This window comes from Danio rerio, chromosome 1 (assembly GCF_052040795.2).
Source record: "Danio rerio strain M-AB ecotype USA chromosome 1, GRCz13ab, whole genome shotgun sequence".
Lineage (NCBI taxonomy): Eukaryota > Metazoa > Chordata > Actinopteri > Cypriniformes > Danionidae > Danio > Danio rerio.
The window spans coordinates 32652771-32674401 of record NC_141021.1 but is presented as its reverse complement, the minus strand read 5'-3'; the positions used below and the strand labels follow the sequence as shown (position 1 = coordinate 32674401).

General features: G+C 35.0%; 2 protein-coding genes across 3 annotated transcripts in view; both read right to left on the bottom strand.

Moving 5' to 3' along the window:
* Positions 1-17427, bottom strand: part of pcca (propionyl-CoA carboxylase subunit alpha) — a 93480-nt gene extending 76053 nt beyond the window's left edge. Inside the window, 6 exon segments of the mRNA NM_001002746.2 lie at positions 5895-5948; positions 6363-6476; positions 10092-10160; positions 10367-10414; positions 14810-14881; positions 17350-17427. Coding sequence (NP_001002746.1) covers positions 5895-5948; positions 6363-6476; positions 10092-10160; positions 10367-10414; positions 14810-14881; positions 17350-17403 — 411 coding nt within the window. The 5' untranslated portion in view covers positions 17404-17427.
* A 1072-nt stretch (positions 17428-18499) lies between these two features.
* Positions 18500-21631, bottom strand: part of zic2b (zic family member 2 (odd-paired homolog, Drosophila) b) — a 31995-nt gene continuing 28863 nt past the window's right edge. The window contains 3 exon segments of one of the 2 annotated variants that reach the window (NM_001001820.1): positions 18669-19496; positions 19616-19779; positions 20204-21399. In NM_001001820.1, the coding sequence (NP_001001820.1) occupies positions 19308-19496; positions 19616-19779; positions 20204-21134 (1284 nt within the window). In that variant the 5' untranslated portion in view covers positions 21135-21399 and the 3' untranslated portion in view covers positions 18669-19307. 2 annotated transcript variants of the gene reach the window in all.

Here is a 21631-nt window from a genome sequence, read left to right as displayed (position 1 = left end):
AGCAGCACACCGCTGAGATAACCAAGGAATTTTGTGCTCCTATTGCACAGCGTCACCCATGTGTTGGAACTCATTGTGAAGAAAGAGGAAAAAATAATTAGCATGCTAGACTTTCTGCGATGGTGTCGTGAAGCGTCGCAGGCATGGTATCTATTACTTGTCGTGAACTAGGCCACAAGAAACGATTGAATCATGTGTCATGATGCCCATTTTTCGTCTACAAATCCCCAAGACCCCATACGTCAAGGAAATTGTGCCAAAATCAAGCACCACCAAAAAATGATTGAAGTCATGTCCATGTACTGCACGATAAGTCGATATATTGATTATAATGACAGGCCTAGTTCAGTTTAGCATGGTTTAAAATTCAATGCTAGAAGTACAAACACTGAAGAGCAAATCCATCAATGTGCAGCTCCACAAGCCCCAAAGCAAGCATGGAGTGGCGACAGTGGTGAGAAACAAAAACATCAATTTACTTAAAACGTTTTTACTTTTTTAAATCTAATTCCCATGTCCCACAAATACCATTATTCAAGCCAAAAAGCCATTTTAACACACAAAATTAGCTCAAGACAATGTTGCTCAAAAAAAAAAAAAATTTAATTCTTTATATATACACTTTTCATACAAATATTTAGACTGCATCTATTTGTAAATTCATTAAATCAACTGTTCTGTATGTGTTAAAATAATTTGTTTAACAATTAAATGAACAGACGAAAAATACATAGTATGTTGTGCATTTTATTTTTATTTAATGCCATGTCAAACAACCAAGGCGATTTTCAAGGCAGGAACATTTAAATAATAAATATACTATTAAAAACAAAATAAGATAAAATAAAAATAAGATATAAGATATTAAAAATAAAATAAATAAATAAATAAATAAAATAAAAAAATAAAATAAGATATTAACTGTTTTCCTGGTGTCACTTTGTAAAAAAAAAAAAGTCATTTTATAATAACAAAAAAATAACAACAACTAAAGAGTTCATTTTATTAAAAAAAAAAAAGCCTTCTGGGATCATTAAAACCAGGACAATCCAATAAAATGTGTTTTACAGTAAGGGGAGTTGTGCAGTACAAACACTGAGTGGGGTCTTCATCTTTAAGTACAGATGTATAGATTCTAGTGTGTTTGATTAAAACGTTCTAAGTTCTAGCTGGCAGGCCAATCATGAGGATACAAAAGAAATCGTAATGTCAATGCAATGCAAATGTCTAAGCATTTACATACTGATTCAAGACACAATAGACAATGTTGCAGAAATACTATGAACAATTTAGGTAATTTACATTACTGTTATAAGTCTTTAAATAAGAATTCTTACTGGTGGCATTCAAAATCTGTGTTGGTGCTTCATTTGAGCACTTCATGATGTGTTTGACTGTACTACATTGGTCATGGTCATCATGTGATTTACACTGAAAAACACTGAAAAACATTGCAAAGTTGTTGCAAACAATTTATGTGTAGAATTTAAACAAATAAAGCTTAGTAATGTTTAACTTAATGTATTTGTTTAACTTCAACCCAAGTAAATTGTTTACAACCACATAACTTTAAAAAAGTTATTAAATCCAAAGAATCATCTTTGAATCATTTTATTTTTTATTGTACATCATCAGGTGTGTTGTTTTACTCAACATCTTCTCTCATGTGGCCTCATGGGATACTACAAAGTCCATAAGATGATATTTAAAATATCACCAGGTCATCCAAGAACATTTTGCTCTTATGTCTTACAAATAGTGTAAATTACTTTTGCCCAAGCTTATACATACTTGGTGTCCCCTGTGCCTTAAGCCACATGAATAAAGCTGAATCACAGTGGGTACAGAGCTGTATCATGCAAGGCAGACGGGTGATTGTTAAAAACTGGAAATCTTCCACACTCAAAAAAATACTTCTGCTTTTTGTTCAAACTACTTTATTTATCGGAGCACCCGGAGGAAACCTATGCGAACACGGGGAGAACATGCAAACTCTACACAGAAATGCCATATCATAAATAGTGTACATTCAAACACTTCTTACTTTCTGTCTTTTTGTTTGTTTGTTTACAATATCACAGGGATAAATGCCTAATCAGGTGCTGCCTCTTATTGTTTTCTCTTTGCCTAATGATATAATCTGCATATTTAGCAATTTCTTTTAAGGAAAAGCAAGCAATGAAATGAACTGCCACCCTCCAAAACATTCCAGAATATATAGGTCGTAGGCAAGTAGTCTTACTAGTGACGCTGAAATTACGCAGTTCAAGTAATTACATCTAGTGTTGAATTAACATTAATTCCTATGGGGTTGGAAAGATAGAAGTTTGTGGATTATATGCACTCAAATTAAGAGAATTACTCATGTATTTCTAATGAGTCAAAGTAAATCCCTCAAAGAAAACAGCCTCTGTTCATTCCAAGTTGCTAGGCAGATTTTCCTCAAAGCCGTCGATTTAAAAAGCAGTGGTTTCTGACTCATTCGCTGCAGCATAACAGCCAAATTGAAAGGTGTCCTCTACACCAATCCAGTCGACAACCTTGAAGAGACATGAAACAAATCTGGGTACAGCCGAGCTGATTCGGGTCCCTGACTGCTTAATATTTAACACTTATTTTGACACGCTGATGAATTTTTAACAGGCTCTGTTGATTAACAGTATGATGTTCTGCCGAAAGCCTTTAAAACTGCACCAGAAAAGCTCATTTATTTTAGATTTTTAGCTAAAAATTTTATCTACGACTACTTCTAGGCAACCTATCAACGTGAGTCCGCCGTTGCTGTGACGACGCTCCATGTGTGTTTCCCTCCTGCCTGAATGTGATTTATATCAAAGCAGATCTTGCAAGCACGTCAACGAAAACTCTGCCAGGAGAGTCTCACGTTGTACACTACACTGCCGAGAGTAACACATGCAACACAAAAGATGCGTGTAATGTACGAGAAATTTCCATGACTGACTAGTGTGGACAAAAGAAACAGAAAGAAAAAAAAAAGAGACAGAGAAAGGCGTGTTATCTTCCCTCATCTCTATTCTCAAATTCTGTCTGTTCCGCCTGTTTTTTTTTTTCCTGTTCAACAATGCGGCAAACTCCACGAAAAGAAGAAATCTGGCAGAAGAAATCTGGAATCCTAAAAAAAGCAAAAATATCTAGATCAAAAAAAAGAGTGACGGCCCCATGTGAACTCTCTGAGTGTGTTTGAGGCCTGCCATGGCACGAGGCATGTCCTTATTTAGTCATAATCGATTGAAGGGTTAAAAAAAGATGGTAGCTTCTGAGTTTAGTTGCTATGGCAACACTGAGGCACAGTTGGAGGTTGGCACATGCACTTGTCGGTACCAAAGCGCTTGGCTCAATTATTTTGGGGCACAGGGGTTAAAGGGATAGTTCATCCAAATGGTAAAATTCTATATTTCAGTCTTTACTAATCACAACCTTGTTCAAAATTGCACTTCATTCTTGTGGGAAACAAAAAGTGAATTTAAAAAACTACACTGCTTGTTCTTTTTCATGCTATTATATGCATCTTATAAGTCAGTTTTATGGTTCTAATTTTGTTCTGCGCCCTTTTTGAAGTTTCAATGTTCCAGTCTACATTAGATGATACTGCATGGAAAAATGATTAGAACATTTCTGGGTGAGCTATTCCTTACAGAAATACTGAAAATCAACCAACTACAGCACAGGTTCAGAACAACAGAACTACACTACCATTCAAAAGTCTAGGGTCAGTTCGTTTTTGTTGATTTTAAAATAATTACTAAAAATAATTACTTTTATTTTATTAAAACTGACAGTGAAGTTGTTACAAAATTGCTATTGTCATTTTAGCATTGCTATTATAAGACTGGGTTTTTAGCAATGGTATTTATGAATTTATCATATTTTCTTCTACAACCCCAAATGTGAAAAAGTTGGGACAGTATGGAAAATGCAAATAAAAAAAGAAAGCAGTGATTTCCTAATTTACTTTGACTTGTATTTCATTGCAGACAATATGAACACAAAATATGTCATTTTTTTTCTGGTCAACCTCATTTCACTTGTAAATATACATAATTTCCTGACATTCAGACCTGCAACACATTCCAAAAAAAAGTTGGGACAAGAGCCGTTTAGGGGTAGTAATCAAATAAACTGGTTAAATAATGAAGTGATTTGAAACAGGTGATTGGAATTTTGATTGGTACAAAAGCAGCATTCATGAAAGGTCTAGTCCTTTGGGAGCACAGATGGGCAGAGGACTGGCAGTTTGAAAACAAATAAGTGTGAAAATTACTGTTATGTTTAAAAACAATGTTCCTCAAAGCAAGATATGAGACATTTGGATATTTCACCTTCAAAAGTGCATAAGATAAATTAAATATTCAATGAATCTAGAGGAATTTCAGTGCATAAAAAACAAGGGCGCAAGTCTAAGCTGAACTACAGTGATCACTGATCCCTCAGGAGGCACTGCATCAAGAATAATCATTCATCAATATACAATATCACCACATGGTGAGACCTACTTTGGCAAACCTTTGTCAAGTACCACAATACGTAGTTACATCCACAAATGCCAGTTAAAACTGTACTGTGCCAAAAGGTAGCCCTATGTTAACAATATCCAGAAGTGTTGTTGACTTCTCTGGGCTGTGAGGCATTGGGATAGACCATCACACTGTGGAAATGTGTACTGTGGTTAGATTAATTAGTACTTTAGGTATTTTGGGAAGAAATGAACACTGTGTGCAAAGGTAACTTGCACTTCTGTGATGGCATCAATAATGTTAAAAAGTACAAGGAGATTTTGGAGCACAAAATGCTGCCTTCTTTTCCAGAGACACTCATTCATATTTCAACAAGACAATGCAAAACCACATTCTGCACACATAACAAAGTCCTGGCTGTGGAGGAAAAGGATACAGGTGCATGACTGGCCTGGCTGCAGTCCCGACCTGTCCCCAATAGAAAATGTGTGGTGTATTTGTAATGTTGCCATTCCTTTTTACAACACTAAAAGATATTTAGGGATTGAAGACACTATTCTTCCTTATTCTTCCTGCAAACAAGTCCTTAGGTGGGCAAAAGTACAGCTTTTTCATTGTTGCATTTTGTGCTTCAAAACCAAAATTGGAATAGGTGTTTACTTAACAAAAATCACGAGGAACACATTAAATAATGTTTGTTGTACTGACTGCAGTGACATGCAAGTCAAAGTAAATTTAAAAATCACTTTTTTCGTGGTTTTTTTTTGTTTGTTTGCTTGCTTTTTATATACTGACGCTGAAGAGAAGAGTAATGACTGCTGGACATTCAGTTTTGCCAAGTTAATTATGTTTTGTTTTTTGGTTAAAACAAGATACATTGTAATAATACTTAATAAAGTGCAGATTTTACTATACTGTCATACAACTGAAGGAACATATTTGGTTAAAAAAAAATTTTTTTTAATCTATCTGCTAACTTTGTAACAGAAATGTAAGTATACTCAGAACTAAGGAAAAAAAAAACTAATTATGAGCACTGGCTACATTCTAATAAGCACTGCATTATCCATGAAAAGCCAAAAATTTAAACAATAATAATCTGTAAGTAAAATTGAATTTGGAATTTCAAATGACCCTTTTGGCCTTTCTGCCTTTATTTGGGTTGCAAATAATCTTCTCACCTCAGAACTCACACCTTTAATTAAATTACTACTGGGGGGTCTGAGTTGTTAATTACAAAAACTTTGTATGTGTGTGTGTGTGTGTGCGCGTGTGGGAGGGACATTGGCTGATGCAAAACAATGAGTGAAGGAGCAGCTCTGCCCCCAACTCTAACACAAAGCCATTTAAATATCCAACAACTCGTTTTCCTTTTTACTGTCCCTATTTCTTACTCTTTCAGAAGAACGGAAGACTCACCAATCTTTTGGCAAACTCCTTATTTTCAGACAGGAATCCATAGCCTGGATGAACCTACAAAAAATAATGCTTTTACAAAGTATTACAAACATCCAAAGCATTCATGTAATATCATGGAATCCATTGGAATCTTTTTGGCTTGAGACTTCAGTCCCATTCACTTTTCAATGTTAAAAACAGCTTGCTATGCTGCTTGATGTCGCAAACTAATATTTTCTTATTATATTGTTCTATTTTTTTTATAATCATGGAAAAACTTAGTAGAGCCAGTAGTTTGACCGTTTTCTGCCGTTTATTATTCCTATTCATATCACCCATAGGAAACTGAATCAGAAGTTCTAAAATAATCACAAAAACGCACTTCACATTGAAGAATTAAATCAATACTTGAGGGTACATGTGGTCTTCTTAAGTAATGAATACCATGACCATACACACAAACAAACAAATAAACGCAGAGACACTCACAGCTTGTGCTCCAGTCAACTTGATGGCATTCATGATAGCATCCATGTTCAGGTAACTTTTACTGGTAGGAGCAGGACCAACACACACAGCCTCATCTGCCATTTTCACATGAACCTGAAGGAGTAAAAACACACATGAAAACAATTGAAGTCAGAAAAAAGAGAAATAAAACTGTTATTTATACATTACATATAAATTTTAATTTAAACATAAAATATATTACAATGAAATCTATATTGAACATCATACCTTGTCAATTTTTGAACATCCAAAGTGTCGATGCAATGTATTTTGAATTGTTTTAACCATCATAAATCAATTATCAGTTCCAGTGTGCTCAATTTGCTGGAAACCAAACTCATGATCTTGATACTGACTGGCTGTAAAGGGGTTTACAATATTGTTTTTATGCATATTTAAATAGTGGTAACATATCTTATAATAATGAGTATTAATTGGAATTATTAGCCCCCCTGAATTATTAGACCACTTGTTTATTTTTTCCCCAATATCTGTTTAACAAACCGAAGATTTTGTTCGACACACTTGTAAACATAATAGTTTTAATAAGTCATTTGTAATAATGGGTTTGTTTTATCTTTGCCAAGATGACAGTAAATAATATTTGACTAGATATTTTTCAAGACATTTCTATACAGCATAAAGTGACATTTAAAGGCTTAAGGAGGTTTATTAGGTTAACTAGGCAGGTTACAGTAATTAGGTTATTGTATAATGGTGGTTTATCCTGTAGACTATCGAAAAAATAGCTTAAAGGGGCTAATAATTTTGTACATAAAATGGTGTTTAAAAAAAAAAAAAAAAAACTCCTTTTATTATAGCCGAAATAAAACAAACAGGACTTTCTCCAAAAGAAAAAAATATTATCAGAAATACTGTGAAAATTTCTTTGCTCTGTTAAACATCATTAGGGAAACATTAAAAAAAAGAAGAAAAAACATTCAAAGGGGGCTAATAATTCTGACTTTAACTGTACATCTAAAAACAGTAGTTCAGTTAACTAGAACCTAATTATCATAAGCTTTTCTTAGTTTATTTACTCACATTTTATTTTTATGTGAAATAAGTACAAATTTCAAAAGGTTTGTTTTTCACCTTTTATTTATTTCTGATTTGTTTGTTGAAGTAACCCAGATTCTGAAATTCGAAACGCACTCATTTTTATTGCTACCAGTCAGTTCCTCTCAAATCCATTGCCTGTGTGGCCAAGATGTCGTCACACACGGTGTGAAGCAACTGTGACAGTGAGCTGACGGAGTGACAGACCTCACAATGGGGAAGCATTAATATTGACAACTGCATCAACAGGGGAGGTTTGGAAAAGACTCGCTAGCCAACTGCTGCTTCTCTGCTAATGTTTTCCACACATGTGTAAAAAGGGAGACGCAGAGTCGTTTTCACTCACTTTTAACGAGCTTGACGTAAACAGGAGCTTGCGCGAAAATGGTGCACAGTTGCAACACAAACAAGCGAGCCCATAATACACTATTAAAACATGTTAACAGTAAACTCTAACCTTATTTTACTGCTAATTTGAAAACTGGTCATGAATTAGTTCTTGTTTATTTTTGTTTTAATGTTTTGAATCGCAGAGACGGATAGAGACGTGTTTTTATTGTCTGTGTGTTTAACGAGCTTTCTGTCTGAGAAGCTTAATGCACTGCAAAACTTGACAGCTTCCCACCATTTGTTTTCGGGAGGATAATAAACTTTGATTTCCTACACAGTTAACCAAAGACATAGCCTGTGGCTTACTTTTAAAGAAATGCTTTTATACAAATGCCAAATTAGTAAATGCATTTCCAATTCAAGTTTAAGGAAATGCCACTACAAGGTGTAAAAAGTCCAATGAGGGTTAAAAGAAGCATTCTGTGAGTAAAATATTTGACAACACCAATCCTGGGGTCAGTATACGGACTTCTAATGTCAATTTGTTCCCCCATACAGAGTCCAGATTATCCCCCACTGCTCTGTTTAAACATCTTCATTTAGATGCTCTTTGGCGGCTGCAAATCAAATGCAAAAGATCCCCACCTCTACCCCCCCTCTTCATTCCCCCAATCCAGCACAGAACACAGCAGGGGGGCGAACAGAGTTTAAAACACTGCCTCTATCAAATTCTCATGCATATGGAATAGGAGGGGGAGAAAACTGACAGCTATCAATCATGGGAACAGAGGATTACACTCCATGAAAAGATAAAGGTGAGAAGAGCAAAAGCTTCGTGCTTATCTTGCAATGCTTGTAAAAGTGTACTAGGGTCTAATTTAGATATTAGTACCAAGTTGCCTCCAGATGACCGACCTGCTTCGGCAAATCCATTTATTCATTTCAAATGCCTCACTAAATGCCTGTACAACATACGCATTTGCATTATGAATGTATTATCGTGTGGATGTTTTAATGAATAATCACCCACAATATAAAGTCTATGATAGGCCCTAGAAGTTTAAATTTCTCTAATTTAATGTAAGAATTTTAATTCAATGATATCATCAGCATAACAGATTTATTGAATTCAAAGTAAATAAAAATGTTCATACTTTTTTTAAAGAGTTAATATTAAAAAAACTCTCCCATTATTTTGCCTACTCTTATACAAATCTGCTTGACTTTTGTGAATTTTATATATTTTTTAAAAATTATTAAAAAATGTCTCAATGTTATGTTCAAATTGTGGCTACCAACATTCTTCAAATACTTTTTCTTCTGCAGAAAAAAAGTCAATTGTGTAGTTTAAAACCTTGTGAGAGCAAGTAAACGATGCCATCACTTTATTTTTTGTATTTAATGGATTTTTTAATACTAACTCTTTAGCATGAATTTAATAATTTATGGGCACGTTTTTTTTTCCCTTTTATAACAGCAGCACTCCAGAGTCATGAAAGCCACATAAGTCATCTATTACCTATTTGATTAGAAAATCTTTAAAAATTCAAGGCAACAACTAAACAGTTTAAAACATAAAAAAAACTAATACATACACCACGATAAGAAAAAAGAAAAAAAATACTTTATGTCTGACCCAAATTTTTAAACTATTTATAGTCAAGCCCTTAAAAACATTCTGAAAAATAACTGTCAAGTTACAGTTGAAGTCAGAATTAGTATCATTTTTAATGAAACCTAATCTTTGCCATGATGACAGTAAATAATATTTGACTAGATACTTTTCAAGACACCAGTATTTAGCTTAAAGTGACATTTAAAGGCTTAACTAGGTTAATTGGGTTAACTAGGCAGGTTAGGGTAATTAGGCAAATTATTGTATAACAATGGGTTGTAAAAATATAGATTAGTAAAAATACAGTTTAAAAATATAAGCTACAAATTTTTACCTTAAAATGGTGCTTAAAACTTTCTCCTGAAGAAAGAATATCATCAAACATACTGTGAAAATTTCGTTGCTCTGTTAAACATCATTTGAGAAATATTGAAAAAAATAAATCAAATTCAAAGGGGCTAATAATTCTGACTTCAACTGTATATTAAAACAAAGAAGTTCAATATAATATGATCAACCAAAAGTTGAATCTCAGGAATGAAGTAACAGCAATTTGTCAACTTTTAATAAAATACTCTTGAAATTACATGATTTATTTGCAAATTGGTCATTTGCCGTTTTAAATCAGATGTATGTTCTTGGACTTCTGAGTCTTACTGCACTTGTCTATATTTATGATATATTTAAATATTTGTTATTCTCACCGCACTGGAGTCCACATCACTATGAACTGCAACCGTCTTGATGCCCATCTTCCTACATGTTTTAATCACCTGTGTTAATAAATAAAAAAGGAATTACGACCTTTTAGAGCACATTAATATAAATGCTTATATTTTAGAACAGTAAAAATGCACTGGAGGCTCAAGACATTCATGCCACAGATGTAAGACTTCACCATTAAAAAAAAAAAAAAAAAATGGCCTAAAGACAAATCTAATGTTTTGCCTTAAACAAACTGAAGAACAAACTCACTTACCCTGCAGGCGATCTCGCCTCTGTTTGCAATGAGGATTTTATCAAAGGTCTGTGGAAAGGAAAAGGGAACAGAGCGATTAAGGCATTTGTTTTGTCAACACTTAATTTGTCCACAATGTGTGTGTGCTCTAACGCTGACTAAAGCCCAACTCATTTAGCTGTAAGGGAAAGTTGTGCTACACACCACACGCTGCCTTCCAGATGACAAGAAAGTGAAGAGAACAAGATAAGAGTGTGAACAGATAAAAATCAACCAATCAAGTGCCAAGCTATATGGAAAAAAAACACATCCAAGTCTGACTTAAGCCATCTTCAGAACTGTAAACACTCAATTAAACTTGTAAAAATAGATTTAAAACACTAAGTAGACATTTAAAAGATTTAAAACATTAAGTATTAAGAGAGATACCTAAACTCATAGTATACATAGATAAACACAGATAGGCAGAATTTAGACAGATAGATATGCAAGTAGATAGACACACAAAAAAAGGAATAGACAGACTAACAAACAGATGGAAAGAAACAGATAGGTAGGCAGAAAGCTAGACAGATGGACATATGGAGATATATAGTTATAAAAACAAGCAGACAGACATACATGTAGACAGACAGACAGACAGGTTGTAGACATTTATACACACATAGATAAGCAGACAGACAGACAAATATAGAAAGATACACAAAAAAAACAAGCAAGTAGATCGACAGGAAAAAAAAAATGAGCAAACAGATGAGTAGACACACAGACAGATAGACAAAGACACACAGACAGATATATAGACAGACGATAGATAGACAGAAAGACAGGCAGTAAAGCAGAAAGGCATGCAGTGGAAAGCAGATAAGAAAACATAGACATGAACAGACACACATAGTTAAGCAGACAGACAGAGAGACAGACAGCCAAACAGAAAGAAAGAAAGAAAGAAAGAAAGAAAGAAAGAAAGAAAGAAAGAAAGAAAGAAAGAAAGAAAGATAAAAAGAAAGAAAGAAAGAAAGAAAGAAAGAAAGAAAGAAAGAAAGAAAGAAAGAAAGAAAGAAAGAAAGAAAGAAAGAAAGAAAGAAAGAAAGAAAAAGGGAAAAACGGGAAAAAGTCAGACAGACTGGTAGAAGACACACAGATAGATATATAGGCATACGAAAGATAGACAGAAAGGCAGCCAGGCAAGCAGAAAGACAGACATGAACACAGACACACATGGATAAGTAGACAGACAGACAGACAGACAGACAGACAGACAGACAGACAGACAGACAGACAGATATATAGAAAGAAAGACTGCCGGAAAAAAGACAGATGAACAGACAGATAAAAACATACAGATAGACAAAGACAGGAATACAGATATATAGGTAGACAGAGAGACATATACTGCAGAAAGCAGATAAGCAGACAGATAGACATGAAGATGGACACACAGATAACCAGACAGAAAGAAAGAAAGAAAGAAAGAAAGAAAGAAAGAAAGAAAGAAAGAAAGAAAGAAAGAAAGAAAGAAAGAAAGAAAGAAAGAAAAAGACAGACAGAAAAAAGACAGAAAGACTGGTAGATACACAGACAGACAGACGAGACGAAGACGGTTAGAGAAGACAGGAATACAGATTTATAAACAGACAGATATACAGTAGAAAACAGATAAGCAGGCAGACAGACAGACAGACATGAAGATAAACACAGACGGATAAGCAGTCAGACAGACATGAAGATGACACACATAGATAAGCAGACAGACAGATAGAGAAAGAAAGACAAACAAAAAAAGACAGACAAGCAGATAAACAGTAAAAAAGACAGATGATCGGACATACATATACAAACACACGCAGACAGAGAAACAGATATACAGTAGAAAGCAGATGTAGCCTATCGGAAAAAAAATTCCTAAAAGGACTAACAATTTTGTCCTTAAAATGGTGTTTAAAAAATTAAAAACTGCTTTTATTCTAGTCGAAATAAAACAAATGAGACTTTCTCCAGAAGAAAACATATTATCAGACATACTGTGAAAATTTCTTTGCTCTGTTAAACATCATTTGGGAAATATAAAAAAAAGAGAGAAAGAAAAAATAAATGAGCGGCTAATAATTCTGACTTCGACTGTACATAGACAAAATGAAGACATAAAGACAGACAGAAAAAAATGTAATAGATAGAGTTGCTAAGGTGTTTCTATAGAGTTACTATATTATCGTTAATAGTTGCTAGGATGTTGCTATGCTGCAAGGGGGATTCTGGTTTGTTGCTACAGTGTGGTTCCTAGGTTGTTGTAGTGGTAGAAATCCAGCCAATGCACTGCCCATGAAGAGCAATGAACTTTCTCAAGTTCTAATGAGGGAGATCTCTAGATGATTCCAACTGTTAAGTAGATGTTTGTGCGCCCTAAAAGATCAAAGCATGAGTGTTTGCTAATGTTGTCTGCCATGTGTAAACAATTTATGGAAAAAACTGAAGGAAGTGTCTGCCCATAAAACATGTGTCAAGATGAGCCTAAGGCAACATGTATCCCAAGAACACGTTCTTAAACTCAAAGCATAGTTCCCGGTCTGCTCCTATTGCTACACCCCCAATGCCACAACACACAAACACGCATACATTCAGCCCCTCCAGGCAAAAGGCTGATTGCTAGAGAATGGCACATCAAAGCTGCATGAATGCGAAAGGATTTTGACTTTATAGACTGAGAGTGAAGGGGGTGAAGAAATGACAATTCTGACTCAATATATACCAGTGCTTATAAATAGATCTCCGAAGCTCAACTTTTCATATGCCACTTGTTGCTGTCATTACCAAAATCAATGATTATGGAGTCTATGATATCAAGACCAGTACACACATATTTGGTAGGGTTTACCAACTAACAAAGATAATGCAGAGACATTTAACATTAATAAAAAACTAAATATAATAAAAATTAAGATTAAGATTTTTTGCCTTTTATGCTAACCACAAGTTCATTTATTGAATTATAAATATACAATTAAACAGGAATGTTGCGAGATATTATTACAACTTGTTTATATTTTAATATATTTAACACATGATTCATTCCTGTCATGTCAGTGTAACAGGAATTATTCTAATAGGGTGATTTGGTGCTCAATCTTTTTCGAATATTGTTGGTGCTTAAAAGGGCTGCACAATATATCGTTTGAGCATTGATATCGCAATGTGTGCATCCGCAACAGTCATATCACTCGATATGCAATGCTGAGTAGGGATTATATTTGACCATAAAGCACAGGTCAAAACACATGAGATTTGTGGAGTTATTGCAGAATCATAATAGAAATTGTTGAAGAAGGAAGAAGGAATGTTTATCATCTGCAAAGTGTTTTACGGCCTGTGGCTTTGTGAGCATTTTAAGAAAGTTTAAAACCTTTTAATAGTGCATAAAGAAATTAAATAAAGATTACTTTTTTAATTACTTATAGGCTATAGACTATGTAATGATTTTTTTTTTCTGAAATCTGAAATCATAAATCAATGTTTATTTCACTTTAATATTTGTTTAATTGTGTTCATTTAAGACTGTAGTTTGTTTATTATATGTATATACTTACATACATAAAACATATCTATATTTCACTCCTCTACAAAATCATCCCAATAAATCTAAAGTAATGACTTTCCAAACAGAGCTCTTTAAGTCATTCGGTGAAATTGTATTTATATCGCACAGAAAAAAAAAATGTACAATGTCAAATTTTTCCAATATTGTGCAGCCCTAGTGCAGCCTTAATATAAAATGTATTTTTGCTGCTTAACATGTTTATCCTGATTCATTGATAATTATAAAGAAAACAGATAACTTTTTGTTAAACCACTCATTTATTTGCTCTACTGACACTTCATCAATTCAAAGATGTCTACGAAGTAGAGCAAAATTTTTGTTATTTCTATAACTTTTTTAGAGTTAGTGTATTTCAACAGGTTGTACCGGGGACACACGTTAAAAGTCACAGCAGAATTTAGACAATTGTTTAAACGTTGTAATTATAAATTTTACTAGCATGTGGACACGTTTTACTAGTTTATAATTTCATAATTTAGATATTTTCAATGGGGCATGATTGCACCTAATTATGTCTGTGACACTGAACACTAAAATAACGCCAGTTGCTAAAACAGACGTTTTTTTTTTATGTAACAAATAAAAAATACAATTTTATTTCATTTATAAAATTGTTTTTACTGTAAATAAAAATAGATTTAGCGAGCATAAAGATTTTAAGTTATTATTTCAAGAAGCAGTGTTAAATAGGATGTAGATGCACAGTCAATACAAGATCTCACCGGCCAAAATATTATACATCCAAAAAACAACAACTCAAAAGCACCTTTAAAAAGGTGTAAGGGATTTAAGTAAGAAAAAATATGCAATTAAAAAAAAAAGCATTATTTCATTAAATCAAAGAATTCCTTTTCTTTTCTCAGACTTACCTTGTCATTAGGCTCAATCACAGTAGAGTACCGGCAGATTATAACACCACACCTTTGCTTAAAACACACATGCTGAAAGACAGAGAGATGTTAATCATTTATTTACTGTACATTGTGATGCCAAAAAAATGCAGGAATACATGCCACTGAAGCATTTATTAATTTCTAATGAATTATTTTGCTTTGTTACTTATCTGAATTGCAGAAATATGTGAATTTGATTTCAAAATTGTTTTTAAAAAATATAGGTTGTATATTTATCACCGTACAAATAATGACTAATTACCATGCAGTGTTTAAGTTCCGCTTAACTGTTTTTACAATAAAACGTAAACGTTTTTGGTTAATATTATTAATCTGAACAACCACATTTGTTGCTTTATTTGTAAATCTGATCTTATAAAAACTGCTCACTAGCTCTGCGAGTAGACATGGGCCGGTTTAAGATTCTGACGTTATGATAACCTCGGATAAAAATATCACGGTTTCACAGTTTTGCAGTATTGTGATTACTGCTCTAAAATATATTTTATCTAAATGTCTGGGTAAAAAACAAAACCTTTTTCCCTTTTAAACACAGTATATTTTATTTTGAGAAACATTTATAATATTTTGGAACAGGCTAAATGAATTATTGACTTCAGCTGTTTTCAAAAGCAGATTTTTTTACAATTTAAAACGGCATCTTTTCTGCTGGATATACTGCTATCGTAAAAAATAATAATAATAAAGTAAATAAAGTAAATAAAAATCATACAAATACCTTAGGAACAGTATTGCAGAAATTTTGAAGGTTTTAAAACCTTGACTTTTCCAAACTGTTATGTACCTTTTAAACGGTTATCATCCCATGCCTATCTGCGAGACTATCATTAATGATAGATGCACACTAAGAGACTGAGGTAAAGTTGGTTTAATATGTTGCACATGTAGACTTTCTCCTTAATAATATGTCACAAAAGCATTATTTTCAGATTCTAAATATGGAAATCATATTAGCAGCCAATGTTTATCAAAGCACAACATGGTTCACAGTCAATTATATAGTGATAATAATCTTTTGAAGTCACATTTGCTTCAAAGTAGAGTGGTAAACAATATAGGCACCATGTCAAAAGTAGGCATGGGACAATAACTGGTTTCAAGGTTTACCACGGTTTGGAAAAGTCAAGGTAAATTTTTCTGTCATACCGTTACTAAGGTATACGTAAATATTTTTTTAATGTATTTTTTATGTGTTGAAATGAAATCTGTGTTTTTGAAACTAAGGAAAAGAGCAGAAGTCAAGGATTTATTGGAACTTTTCAGCCTGACATGTTTACTGTTAAGTTTATGTTAAAAATTATAAATGTTTCCGAATATATATATATATATATATATATATATATATATATATATATATATATATATATATATATATATATATATATAGTGTTCAATAGAGATGTTTCTTTTTACTCAGACATGTAAAAATTTATTTTAGAGCAGTAATCACAATACTGCAAAGCCGTGGTATTTTTATTCAAGGTTATCAAATCGTCAGAAACTTGGGTTATACTGGCCCATGCCCAGTCACAAATTGTCACTGTACAAATGTGTGAATATAAAACCAACCTTACTTCAATCTCAAAATGGCAAGCTGCTACGAAGTTATTACTGAGCTTCTGTCACATAAATGTCGGATTTCACAATAGACATTATCATTACACAATAACTAAATAACAGACAATAGTCCGTTTAATGTCCGGATATCAAATGCTTTTGGCATCACAGCTCAATCAGCAAGGGAAACCATAACTAAAATCCTTTTGACATTGACACAACATCACAGTCATTAGTGATATTGATATTTAATTTCAATCACAGCAACAATGAAAAACAAGACACCCCTGCTGAAAAATCCAGCTTAAACCAGCCTAGGCTGGTTGGCTGGTTTTAGCTGGTCGACCAGGCTGGTTTTAGAGGGGTTTTGGCCACTTCCAGGCTGGTTTCCAGCCATTTCCAGCCTGGTTTTAGCTGGTCAGGCTGGAAAATGACCAGCTAAATCCAGCTAAAACCAGCTTGACCAGCCTGGTTTAAGCTGGACATAGCTGGTTTTGGCTGGGCTTCCAGCCTGGCTAGGCTGGTCAAGCTGGTTTTAGCTGGATTTAGCTGGTCATTTTCCAGCCTGACCAGCTAAAACCAGGCTGGAAATGGCTGGAAACCAGCCTGGAAGTGGCCAAAACCCCTCTAAAACCAGCCTTTTTGACCAGCTAAAACCAGCCAACCAGCCTAGGCTGGTTTAAGCTGGATTTTTCAGCAGGGACATACGTACAAAGAGAAATTATGTATCCTTATACTTGACAATTACCAATCAACAAAACTGTCCATGTAACGTTTAGTGTCAAACCAAGTGAACATTCTTGTTGGTCTTTTTAAGATAAGCCAGAACGCAGAGTAAGATAGAGCTGCGATGCTTCGTTCATAACTCTGAAAAGTCATCAAATTAGTTCAATTGGATGTTTTCCTTTATAAGGCGATTTCGGATATCAAACGCTCACCTTAACAGCATGCAAAACTCTTTGAAAGCCTGCAGCGCTTCTGTAAGCCGCCATGATAGTCGGAGAGCTGCTGAGAGGAGAGCGGCGCGCACTGACGACGTAACTCACACGATTTGGGGGTGTTTGCTCTCACGACCAATCAGAATGTGCTGCGATGTCAGAGAATGAAATTTGTCCCGCAGAGGGGGAGACACTACAACTGAAAGTTGAATGACAGGTTGCTGATGAAAACCGTGACCTTGAAGACTTCTCTGCACGAATCACAAAAGTAAAACCATTCATTAAAGAGTTTTTAAAAATGTTTTTATTCAAATAAGGACTTATCTTGGTTAATTTGTGCGGTTTTACAGTTATTTCGAGTTATACAAAGAGCTAAAATTATCTAACAGGGTACATAATATAAACTATATTATTTAATATATTATTAAAATATTAAATAATATTAGATACCATTAGACTGATTCTTTAATTCTCTGTTTGTATAAACCTCAACGAGCATCCAAAGAAATAGTCAATAGTAAATAAGGGATGGTGAATAAAACGCCTTAAAACCTGATTCAAATTAAGCTACATTATTATTTATTATAATTATAATTGTTATTCGTTTTTGGATTAAAGTATCTAAATGCATGTATTGTCGTGAATGTATCTGTGTCGGATCACAACTCTGTAAAGTTTTTTAATATTTTAATTGAAAATATGCAGCTACCCCAGGTCACATTTATGTGTATTAATTTTTTATATATTATTTTAATAATTGTGATATTAGAATTTTGGTTATTAATATAAATAGAAACACATTCAAAATTTACACTAACGAAACAAATTCCAATCTGTACAGTATATAAATGTATATCAGGCTATATAGGCTATTAAGAGTTTTAACTTTTTATACAAATGTTGTCATTTGTTTCATCTATTTTATTATTATTATTATTTATTTATTTATTTTAGAAAATGACAACTGGACAAAATAACCGTTTTTGGATTATCAGTATTATTCATCCATATATTTTTTCTTTACGTCTCTGGAGTTAAAATACGGAATATGTGTGGTCTTAAAAAATCTCTTCTGACCATTTGATCAGTTTATGTAAAGTGACCAATACATAAAATAAATAACTTTTTGGAAGAAATTCCATAGGCAGAGTTTTACGGAATAAAACAAAAATGTTTTATTTTAGTGCACAACTAAAATTCGTAAAACATAAACAGATAAAAAAAATGTTTCCTGGTAATCACATAAATGGTAAATGAACGAATGAGTTTTTCGTTTAGATTTGTTTCATTTTATTGCCTTTATATAATATTTTCCTTCATTTTAATGTTTGGCATTTGTTATCACAAGAATTTACATCATTAAACTGAATAACAATGTACAAACACTTTAAATGTAACAATTCTGTACACATTTTCGTCGAGTTTTTCCATAAATATTTTGTATTTTATCAAGTATAAGCTATACCATAATTTAAAAACGAGACATTTCTAAATACTCTAACTCGAAGTGGATGATTTCTACATCAGTAACAAATAATTATTCGTACAATAAAATACATTCACGAAATTGTGTCCATTTTCACTGTACAACATTTGACTTGGGCACTTAAGGATCCCCGAAAATACTTTCATGGTAAGACAATCATGAAACGTCAAATAGCTCTAATCTATGACAGATACATTGTAGGCTATTCAAACATCGTAACTTGACCCGACGTTACTGTAAAACAATTAATACAGACCAAAATTAAAAATACATCCACTCTTTGTCTTTGGCAACGCATTAGCTACCAAAGGACATGTTGTTCATTGAAGAAAACTGCCTGCATTTTTAGACACATATTAATTCTCGGCTTTCTTTATTCACAGTGCAACACCGACATGCTGAGAACATAAACCCTCATTTGCTATTTACAAATAATATTTTATTTTAGGATATGCAGTTCTTGGCGGAGTCCTTAAACGTACCACTCGTTAAAATTGGACGTTAAGCTATTGTGCCCGCTGCTGTTGAGCGCGGCAGAATCAGGCGACAAGGTGCTGTGCGTCTCCGAGCATGGAGAGATCAGACTGGACGGAGTGGAGGACTCGTACCCGGAGCTTCCAGCAGGAGAGGAGTCCGCTATTGGAGCCTGATCCTCGTGAACCTATATACAAGTAATAGAAAACGTCAGTTACAGTTCATGTCTAAACTCGTACAGACATTTGGGGATGGGTTCCAGCAGTAATGAGCGGATAAAAGTTGACTGCTGGATTCAATTCTCACCTTCATGTGTTTTCTCAAGGAGCTGGGGTGTGTGTAGGACTTGTCGCAGAGTTTGCACAGATATGGCTTGTCAGACGTGTGAACGTGCATGTGCTTCTTCCGGTCACTGCTGTTGGCGAAGCGTCTGTCGCAGCCTTCGAATTCACACAGGAACGGTTTTTCTCCTAAAAGATAAGAATATTTTTCCATTCAGCATATGTTTACCGCTCTGTCTACAATCACAGAAGGCTGAATTAATGAACAGGCTGCTACTAGTACTACTTTCTCAAAAAGTGGTTTGGCTGCAACAGGAATGATGGCGCAATTGGGAGACCTCCAATTTACGCATTCCAACAACAACAATTCACATTTACAAAAGCATCAGTCTTAATGAAAATATATATATATATATTTGTGTGATGTTAAACTGACTTGTCTAGCTAATGCTGTGACCCAAGTGCGCAACAAAATAGAAACAAAGTGTGTGTGTTTGTTTTGGCAAGGTCAAAGTATGGCAATCAACTCAAATGGCAATGTAAAAACGAGATGTAAACATTTTTCATATAGCTACAGCTAAATTAGTATGTAAACACGAATTGAAATAATTACCAGTGTGTGTCCGTTTGTGTATTTTCAAATTCTCCGAACGCGCGAACACCTTGCCACATCCCGGGAATGGGCACGCGAAGGGTTTCTCTCCCGTGTGCACTCGGATATGATTCACTAATTTGTACTTTGCTTTGAATGGTTTGCTCTCCCGTGGACATTCTTCCCAAAAGCAGATGTGGTTACACTGTTCTGGCCCGCCAACGTGCTCAGTGGACACATGCGTGACCAGTTCGTGCATGGTGCTGAAAGTTTTGCTGCAGCATTTTTTGGGGTCACCGAGCTGCTCGGGGTCGATCCACTTACAAATAAGCTCTTGTTTGATGCACTGTTGTCGCATGTAGCGGAAGAACGCGCCTGGATGGTGCGCCATGTTCATACTCATGTTTAGGCCATATTGGCTGTATGGATCGGCCCGCGTATTGGGCACCTGGTGATACTGCTCCGTCCGCCCGAAAACCTCACCGGGTAATCCAAGGCGTCCATTCAGGATGTTTGGAGAGCCGTGATGGGACCCGTGCTGCTCGTGGATTCCGGGGAAAAGTAGGTGACCCTGACCTTCTGGGTGAGAGTGATGGAGAGACCCTGATGTGGAGCTGAAGATGGGGTGTTGTCCACTGGCCGGAGTCGAATCCCCAAATCCTCGGCTGCGCAAGAGGAACTCCCTGGTGGAGTTAAAAGTGGAGCTGGCGAAAGAGGCAGCGTGCGCCGCCGCATGCGCTCCAAGAGCGGCCGCAGAATAGCTGCTTGCTTGTGGCGCAAAAGCTGCGCTCTGGCCTGGGGACAAATCGGGGTGGTTCAGTTTGAACGCGCCCATGTGCGCCGATTCCATAAAACTCATATCTCTGTCCTGGGTCTCGCTCACAGCCGAGTGATGCCTTGTGAACGTGCCAACCCCTAAACCAGAAATCTGGTGGCCGGCGTCCAGTAACATCACCACGATTATTGACCAAAGAATGCGTAAAGACACTACACCCGCGTTTAAAAAGAAAAAAGTAGCTATATGGCTATGAGCAACTGAGTGGCTGTTACTTGCCCGTAATTAGGTTAATTAAAACTCATGCCACGTGATGAACTGAGTCAAATCAAATAAATCCTTTTTATGCGATGGAAAAGATTTGAAAACGTACGAAATGTGTACATCTGTACGATTGGTGAGCCAAATTGGATTTAGTAGCGGTTGCGCAGGTTCTCTGTGCGTCGTGTATCCAACTGAGTGTTTTTGCGCTCCTGACTGCGCTTATCTCTGGGGTCTCTCCAGGGCACCCCACGCCCCCTCACGACAGTAACCCCGTTTCCCAAATCTAAGAATCTCATTGGTCTGCGTGCCTCCCAAATCCTGTGCACTCGTCCAATCATACATTTACTCACCGTGAGTAATCAGTGCTGACGGCTCTTGGTGCTCCGCCCAGTTTTATGCGTTTACGAGAG